At 40.3% G+C, this 9,912-nt stretch overlaps 1 protein-coding gene across 1 annotated transcript in view; it reads right to left on the reverse strand.

Moving 5' to 3' along the window:
* The window catches only part of LOC111874303 (fatty acid synthase), a gene marked incomplete at its 5' end in the record, with an annotated part of 84,064 nt that extends 74,896 nt beyond the window's left edge, over nucleotides 1-9,168 (reverse strand). The window contains 7 exon segments of the mRNA XM_033755402.1: nucleotides 908-1,024; nucleotides 2,454-2,598; nucleotides 3,846-4,150; nucleotides 4,852-5,081; nucleotides 5,843-6,032; nucleotides 6,263-6,493; nucleotides 9,054-9,168. Coding sequence (XP_033611293.1) covers nucleotides 908-1,024; nucleotides 2,454-2,598; nucleotides 3,846-4,150; nucleotides 4,852-5,081; nucleotides 5,843-6,032; nucleotides 6,263-6,493; nucleotides 9,054-9,168 — 1,333 coding nt within the window.
* Between the last annotated feature and the right edge of the window lie 744 nt (nucleotides 9,169-9,912).

Here is a 9,912-nt window from a genome sequence, read left to right on the forward strand (position 1 = left end):
AAAAGTGATAATGTGGTAGTTTTTCCATTTGCTTTCCACATCGCAGTACAACAGCCGTTCAAACCACTCTGGTCACGCCTGTTGCTATACGAACTTGAACCATCTCGAGCATCATTTGCTCTGTGCTTCAAGTCACTGCTGATAACGCTGCTTCCGGCATCAGTTTTTGGGTTTTCATGTGTCTCTTCATCTGATGCCTACCCTTTTACCTGTCCAGTAAGGGAGGCCCTGCCAGTAGCTACGCTACCGCTGGTATAGCTCTCAGGGTCCTTGGCATACTCAAACCCCCTCACCACGATAAGGTGGAGACACCAACTTCCTTTTTCAGGAAAAAAAATAAAAGTAGGCTTGTGAGGACTCCTTGCTGTCTTTATGTCTGCATGTGTACTCCCCCTTTCATTGCTAGGCAACAGCTCGGTAAATACGTTTCCACAGCAAAGAATACACACGTAACAATAGAAGAATTGTTGGAAGTTTCGAATTCTACACTGTCTGTGTCATATCAAAGGAAACCAGGAGATTAGTTCCTCTCAGGTATGCTTGTGTGTGAACATTATGAAAGTATTTATGAGATAAGCAGAGGAGTTCCTGCAGTATAATTAGATATCTATCTCATTTTCATACTTTATGAGACAACAATGGCTGGTTGAAGAAAACCATATATATGTAAGACTCTGTAACTCTCAGTCCAAGGTCAGAAAGCATAATCCCTTTTTAGATATGAATGATTCAGTTATACGTAACTATATCAGACACACACAATGAAAATCAGCTTTATTTTGTAAACTACAAGAAAATTCAATAATACAAGACGTAATGGGGCAGCATATTCCCATTATGTTGGTTGAAACTACATTTAGAGGGAAAGAGTATCCTTTTTTGGATGATAAAGTTTCATAAAACTCACAAGGTAGCCTGTGGCAGGAAACAGATTTCTGCCATCAACAATATGTCCTGACAAGTATTCCGTTGATTCATCCTGCAAGCTGATGGACACAGATTGCTCACCAGATCTGAATTTGGGCTGTAAAAAAATTACGGCATAAGCCATGTACATAAAGCCATATATAAACATAATCTGAAGAAAATGGCAAGAGTGAAATTATGGCATGAAAATACACATCTTTGACATAGAACACAGACATGTGAGACAAAATTTAATTTTAAATACTTTTATACAACAAACTGGGAAAGTATGCAACAGGAGATATAAATTTCATATACTTCCCTCTAGAGGCATAGTTTGTGATACTGGGAGAGGTGTGACTGTCAAATTTTTTTGCCACAGTATTTAGGCCAGTAGCTGTTTAACCTTCTTACCTATGAGCCATGAAGTACTGCCATGCTATTCCACAGTAATCCAATAAAGCTTAGAACAAATAACAGCATAGTTACTGTATGATTCAAAAGGTGGATGAAATATTAGAAGCATTTAAATATGAGGTCCTGAAAATGTGTATATGAGAAACTGTAACTACCCAAAAAGTAATTTTTGTATCAAACATGAGTATTGGAGCCGGGACAGCATAGTCAGTATAGTGACTAGCTACGGGTTGGACAACTGAGGGGTTGGAGTTCTGAGTCCCAGTAGGGTCAAGAATTCTCTCTTCTCCACATTGTCCAGACTGGCTCTGGGGTCCGCCCAATCTCCTACCCAATGGGTACAGGGGACTCTTTCTCCGGGGGTAAAGTGGCCAGTGCATGAAGCTGACCACTCACCTCCAGCTAATGCCAAGGTGAAGAAAATGTGGATCTATACATTCACTCCTCCATACACCTTCATGGCACAGTTCTCAATTAGTTAAGCACAGGGAAAACTTTACCTTACATAAATAATGACACCGCGACAGAGCAATGTCTATATTTAAATTGCCATCATTCAATGTTTGCAGAAGATAGACAATATTGTTATATATCATAATCTTGTATGCTGAGAATTAAAAACATGGTAACAAAATTCAACTATAAGGTATATGCCTGAAATCTTCCATGTAATGGAATTATGTAATGCTAGAAATATGTACAAAGATGGACTACTAGGTTGAGTGAATGCTGTTGTTTAGCCCTTTGACCGCAAGCCTTGGCATACAGTTTTCTGCTGGGAACACAAGGCTGCTTGAGATAAATTCAGTTACAAGAAAGAACCATGAAACTTCCTCAGATTACCTGAAATTGGCGACAGGTATAACTGGTGTGAAAGCCCATTCTTTCCTCTGGACATGAGTACATCACATCTGATGCCACATATTGACAGCAGTGTTGTACTACATGATTAACAATGAACAGAACTCTTTGGCAGTGGCAGTTTTAACGCAAGTACACTGAGCCATTCCAATCAGCTCATGTAGTGCAAAGTGTTAACATCAAGTCACACAACAAAATATCTGTGTTTAGCTGTGTTTGGCTATTGCAGAAAACACGCAAGTTTACAGACAATCAAAATATGGAGTTACCTCTGTCGTGCAGTGCATGACGTACCAGTCCTCTGAGTGCTCCCAGCGGACCAGTGGTGAAATCATTGGAGTCCCCCTGCTTACAGGATACTGAACTGGGGGATACAAGTTTGCCAGCTGTGGCTGCAAACCCAGCTCGTACAATCTGCAACAGTTAGAATACCACTACTAGAACTGTTGTGAGAAATAAAAGAGATTGCAATACTCAGGGTTCATAAAACCTTTCAGTGCCAACATTGGGCATGTCAGTGCCTATGCTTGATGCCAGCCATATCAAGCACAAATATATCCATTTTCAGTTTGCTGAAATCTTTCCTTAAAATAACCCAAAATAAAATTATTTATGCAGAGATGCTTCAGTGATATAACTGAATTTTGATTGCAAGTTGTTGCTTAGCTTTTGATGCCAGGGTTTCATGTATATGTTTTCAAATTAAACTCAAGGCATGTCATCAGGCCATTCCAAATACCTGTTCCAATAAATATAAGATATACAAAACAGCCTTTCAATTAGTGCAGGAGTAAATTAATTATGAATGAAAGATAACAATTTGTTGAAAAATCAGTTTCGTTCAAAACTGGACAAGCTTGATTACACTTTACTTGGAGGCCTAAATAAGTTGGAATATTGTCAAAGATACTCAACTGACATCTACAGCTGAATCTGTCACCAGCTGAGGGGACAATTGGACTTAGTCTGACCACAATGACTTGATGACCTACTTCATGATCATGAATAGCAAACAGACAAAGGAATGTTTCTTGACAAAATCTGTGGCTTCACATGAGGTGTATTATTTATGTTATGAATACTTTCGAAACTATTTTCAAGTCAATGAAGATTAAATACCCACAGGAAACTTCAAGAATATATAAATACAGAAATGTGCATGTGATGTGGTGTGTAGGCTGCTTGGGTTCTAGTGCCTCAATTCTGCTCGATATTTCTGACCTCTGTCCACCAAGGCAAGAGCATATAATCCTATTCTGAAGTGGGAGAACAAATGGGATCGTTGTCCTAATGGTATGACAATTTTAAGGATTATGGTTGCCAGAAGGGGCCAAGAACTTCATTTGGGCTCTAAACCACTGGAGGGGGATTGGTATTCTTCACAGTCCAAAGTTTCATCTTTCAATGAGATGATGTTTTCAGTACATATGAGTAGAAATATCTTCACACAAATCTGACAGGGGACAAAATTCAGTATCGTCTGAATAAGAGTGCAGTATCTCACCCCAAGACCACCAGGTCCCCTTATTTTGCCATGTAGTTTCCTAACTCCTCTTCCTGTCAGATTTGTTGAATACTCAGAATGAGAGCAATCATGTTCCTACTCTACTCCCAATAATGCCCACCAGTGATTTCATGTCACATATGAAGAAAATACGCACTTGCCCAGAGCAGTGAGAAGCCACTCAGTGGAGTCTGGGTAACCTCGTTGTGTAAGGGCAATGTTGGTAATGCCCTTGTTGAGGGAACGCTCCAGGATGGGGTGCAGTAGCCCATGTGGAGCAATCTCAATAGTGATGGCATTATGCGGGATATGTCGTGATGCCTCCTCAAAAAGCACAGGATTAAGCAGGTTGTTGGTGATGTACTCAGCTGATGAATGTGTTACTGTTGGACTGTTCCATTCACTCTGTGGAACTGAAGAGCTCACCCAGTGAGGAGACCGGGGCTTTGCATGTGGGATAAACTGTAAGGGCACAAGGACAACTAAGAGAATGTACTATTTCCACTATTAGACACGCATGAGTCTTAGATTTCCGATATGAAATTGGGAAATACTATTTTTATTAGAGCACAAATAAATTATTGGTCCTTTTAATTCTGATCACACTTCCTGATCCCTAATCCTTTTGAATTTTAATCAGCATTACACCTTCATATACAAAAATAACTGAGATGGTCTGAGAAACACAAGGGAAACTGAACAGCCAGGTTACTGTAGCTAATATCCACAATTTTCTCATGTGGCTCTGGCCTAGGATGTTCACAAGAGGTGGAAAAAAAAAAAAACTGCCATGTCACAGCAATGACTGTCTAAACGTCTGGCCCCATATATACATTACAGAAACAGAGTACCTTGTGTACCTTAATTGATTAAACAAATCCAATGCTGCAAGGTTCCCTCAAAATGTTGAGAGTTATACAGCTGGCTGGGCAACTTGATTTCATAAAACCTGAGGGTTCATAACAGTGTTCACGCAGATCAACCATGGAAATCTGACTTAACCCAGATATATCTAATAACTGACTAGAAGAAACTACCCAACTCTCTTGTCATAGATTGCTAAAACTATCCCCCTCTAAACCAGTCTACACATTTAAGAAACATAACCCAGGATGTGCCTATTGTGAGATTCATTAGACTCATGAACATTGAAGGTGCTTTACCTCCTTCAGGTACTTGAGAAGGAGAGGCCCAACTGGAGACATGTGCTTGCTGTGATGAGCAATGTTGCCACAGTCCATCATCTCAGCAAATATGCCATCTTCCTGTAGAATTTTCAGAAACTTCTTCATAGGCTCAGCTGGACCTGAGAGTGTGCAAAATTTAGGGCCATTGTGGCATGCCACCTCAATGTCAGGTGGGCACAGCTTCCTGGCTTCCTGAGCCCCAAGACCTGTAGGACCACAATGTGATAAGACACAAGCAGACAGCTCCATGGTAATAGATTAGACTGGGAGGATGAAACATATGCAGCACCTCTTCCATACATACATACATACCGTTCCTTAGACCACCATAAAACGAGAATGTGGACTGAGAACTCTAAATGCCAAATATCAACAAAGAGTTAATTACTTCATTATAATGTCTTTATTACACAATGAATTTTAAACCAAGCTGCATCAAATGATGGATGATGAAGGATGATGAATTTGGAAGGATGTGAGGGAAAGTGAACTGATGCAGGTCACTCTAGGGTGCCGTTTCAATGTGTTCCTGATGACACTAATAAAGAATACAAAAAAGCTGAAGTAGGTTAGTCAGTCTCTGTACACATATAGAAAATCAAGGGCCCTTAAATGCAAGCAATTTTATAGTGTACTTCCTCATTTATGGTGTATTTAATGTCAGTATGAAGCTCAGATGATACAGTGTTCAATACTTGGATGACTGCTGTGTAATGAATTCGAAGGATGCGGAAGAAACCAGTCATGGACTAATTTGAAGTGCTATCCTGCTAGCTAGTAAGCTGGAGGGACTGAGGAAAACTACAAGAATCCTCAGTCAGTGCTGGTCAAGGTCTGACATCTTGCTAACACAATTCTAAAGCACTAACAGTTGAGCAAAGACAAATACAATCCCATTCTCTTTATCCTAATGGATGAGCAACAGACATGCATTTCTGTGCAATGTGACTGAATGTAGAAGACTTACAGACTACAGCCATTGAACCCCTGATGAGCTCTGTTTCTAGGATTGCACGGCCACAGTAGTATGCTACCAACATCATCTGCTCAGCTGAGAAGCAGTGGTCCATGTAACTGCAGCCCAGCTCTCCCAGCGAGAGGCCCACAAAGCCATCTGGCTCAATTCCCACTGCCCTCATGATGTCCACTAGCCCAACCTACATCAGAAATACATACTGGTACCTCAAAATACATTTTGCTCCATGACACATAGTTAATAACAACAAAAGCCTACATTCTTCCTGTTTTTCTCTACACAAAATGTAATGCATTTCTGGGCAGACACATCCATGTAAGTCATACAGGGTTCTGTGGGAAAATTTTAAAATTTTGGCCACATTCTCTTAGAAACATAAGAACAATGAATCACTCATTTTTGAATACACACCTGGAAAGCTGCAATGCCCACAAAGCAATTTAGGATGTTACTGAAGCGTCTGGAATCATCAGATGTTATGATATTGATGACATCTACACCATGTGGCTTCAGAGCTTCCTGACACTTGTTGATGGCAGCTGCGAAAACTGGCAGTGTGAGGAGGGATTTCCCCATACCTGGCCACTGTGAGCCTATACCAGTGAACACAAACCAGACAGGCTGCTTGCTTCCAGGGTAGAACTGAAATGAACAAATGAAAGATATTATGTTTCAAAACTACTACAGAATATTAATAATGTCTCCATTTTGATTACAGCAGTACACAGTTTATAGGTTAAGCTTCCTATAAAAGAACTGTATGCTAGCAAATCAGCTCACCACAACACATGGCAACACATGAAGGAGATGAACTCATATACCATAACACCACCATGATGATGGGAGGGACATATAGCATGTCAGAACATAATGGAGAAGGCAAGGCTCTGCCCTACCAGTAATGCAACCCTGGACACAGGTCACAGCCAGATAATTTACAGGCTGTTTGATAAGTAGGTTAATGGTATGATTCTGTTTGCATTTATATGTTGGGTCATGATATCGATTATATTGTTTCAGACAGACACCAAGTGCATCATTTCTGGTAGCTCTGAACTGGTTTGTATTGTGAGACACTCAAACATGTTTCTGACATTTTGTTATATAAATGCTGATTGCGGAAAAAATTTTCTTCCCAAAATTTAATTCTAAATGTATAATTTAATAGCAATTATTATTGAATGAACAAAAATTATTGTGTCATGAAAGATATAATTCTGTTATTTGTTAATTTCTTCCTGATAACAAGAATTATCACTACTGAAGGTGTAAGTTACATACTGTGTATGTGAACAAATGGAATTTAACGTGAGATTCAAGTCTCATATCTGTGACTATGAAGAATAGTGTTATGTATTTATGTGTGGTACTATAGATGGGGTAGGGATTTGAAAATTGGATTTATTGACCACTTGTACTCATCACAAGGAACTACGAGTAGTTAGAGAACTGTTGCTGATATCCACACTTTAGAAGTCACTACACACTACGTCTCCTCTAGTCTGTGATATCTCCAACAGCTGCTGCCTTCTAACTGCTTCTAGCAGTGGAGATTCTTCAGCTCCCTTCTTAGGCCCGAGTCCCTTGGTACTTGCGACCATATATTACTGTCTCAGATTTGAGACTTCCCTTTTCCTTAGAGTTGAGGAAACGGGAAGTCTTAAATCTGAGACAGTAGTACACATATATGGTTGTGAGTACCAAGGGACTCAGACCTAAGAAGACTGCACTGGCAAGGACCAGCAGCATATACAAAAGACAGACCCATCCTCTTGTCAGAGAGGGCGCCCGACACAAAACAAGACTGTAACTGTCAAACAGTAATAAATATCTGGTCATGGGCCCCAGATGGGGCTCGACACCAAGATTTACTGACTGACTGGCTGTCAGTCGCAATGTGACTTTGACTTTGACTAAGCAGTTCAGTTGAAGTCTAGCATTTGCTGAGTTCAGTTATATCAAGTGAAATGAGACAGTGTTCAGTGTTAGTTGAAATGTAGCAGCCTCCAAAGACAGCGTCAGTTAGTATTTGGAGTATTTGGCGAGTATTTGGAGTGAGTGCGAGACAGCCGCGGGAAGAAGAATGGAATGCGTGTTATACTGATGATAGTGTGTAGGGTTTGTAAAGTGTTTAAACCGCAAGTGAGTTATAAGTAATTGTAGTTATGACCTGTAAGTGGTTAACAAACCCAAGTAACAATCAAAACACATTCTAATTTCTCTTATAAACCCTCAGTCAGACAGCGGAAAACCGCGCCTCGCTTCACTGTTGTGTAATTGCTGTGTTTACAGAGGTGGAGATGGGAAACGCTGCTGAGAGTTGTATATTGCTGCATAGCAACCAGCACACTTCAGCTCAGCTAGGCACAGCATGGAGAAACGTCGCTTTCCTTACTGTTGCATAACCTCGTTCCACTGTTGCGTAACTTGGCAACAGACCGTTTATCAAGGGTCTGTCTTCGTGGTAACTCNAAAAAGCCCCGGTTAAGCCGCAAACCGGTTAATCCGCCCCCGGATAATCGAGAGTTGACTGTATAAGACTTGCTTCCCAGGATTCTGAGAAGTAGGATTCTAAATAAAGCTTCTTATGTTCTTTCCGAATTACTTAGTGTGAATAAGACAAATTACATTGTCAATGGGGCGCAATAAATAACCCAAAAGAATACAATCAGATGATGCCATGATACGAGTAAGAACACAATAGACCCATATATAGTTTACAGTATTTCACTGCTATTGGTTTTGTTTAATACAGAGATATAGAATTCCCAGATTAAGACCCGAAGACAGTGAATAAATGTCAAAACAATACTCTTTACAATCACAGCACCAGGGATAACATGTGAGGTAGGGCTAGAGAATAAAAGAGTCAAACTGTGGTGGAACCGGCAGAGTTGACTCACCTCCTGCTCTTTCATTCTGAAATCCTGGGCTTAACCTTCTCAGAATATATGGCTCAAGCTGGAGCTCGAACTGATTCAGCTGCTCAATCCCGCACATAGATAACACATTTACAGCATGCCAAACAGTAGGAAGGGCCTTGGTGGATGCAGGAGTGGAGGTATAGGCTGGAAGTTGACGAGCAGGAAAGGAATGGGTACAAAATACAGGATGTGTAGCAAGGCAACTGGCTGTTTCATAGGATAATATACTGATCCAAGGCACAGCTCAATGAAATCACTGTACTTAATAGCATACTCACTTTAATACTCCTCAGGTTACTGCCATCCTGTGTGAGAAGTGTGTACCCACGGTACTTGTGGCCAACAATTTCTGTTGACTGGAGATCATGCATCAGGCGCACGAATTCTGCATCATCTGGACGGCTCTCAAACTGTAGGTACATACAGTGGCAAAAAATTGTGTAATTACAGAAATTTTGAAGTGGTCACATAATGATGAGGCAGCATCCTAAATATAATCATGTCAGATTTACATAGCCATGGAAGGGAAATATTATGTACTTATTTATGAGAAAGAGTGATACAGTCAGCCCTAATAATTACTGAGGTATATCTTTCTTATCCACATCTTGTAACATTTCACGTAGCGAAATTTGCACCTTAACAGACCAGAGGATAGCATGATTGCTAAAGGATTAGAAATGAGTTCTTTCAGAATATACTGTCATATGTATGAGTGGCTACAGACAGGGTTTGGATTGGTAACTGGATTTACTGAACACTTATAGATCGTAACTACAAGTAACTACAGCGCTGTCGCTAACTCACACATTCTACATTTCACTACAGCATGCACTATGTTTTCTCAGCCTGCTGTATCTTCACTGGTTGTCACCTGATAATGGCTTCCAATGCTGCAGCTTCCTCAGCTTCCACCATCATGTCCTTACTTGCTGACAACTGTCTCACAACCAATTAAACTCTAGTTAGTCCATTGATGTGTGTTAGGAATCTGTTGTCTAGTAATGGGCATTGTTTATAGCGTCTTTACTTAGCAATGGGTCTATGTACTACATTATATAGTGTACCGAGAATAATACACCAACATGGACCATTATGAAGGTATAGAAATGGGTTCAATGTGAAAAATTCCATTGG

Source organism: Cryptotermes secundus, unplaced genomic scaffold, assembly GCF_002891405.2.
Source record: "Cryptotermes secundus unplaced genomic scaffold, Csec_1.0 scaffold2154, whole genome shotgun sequence".
Lineage (NCBI taxonomy): Eukaryota > Metazoa > Arthropoda > Insecta > Blattodea > Kalotermitidae > Cryptotermes > Cryptotermes secundus.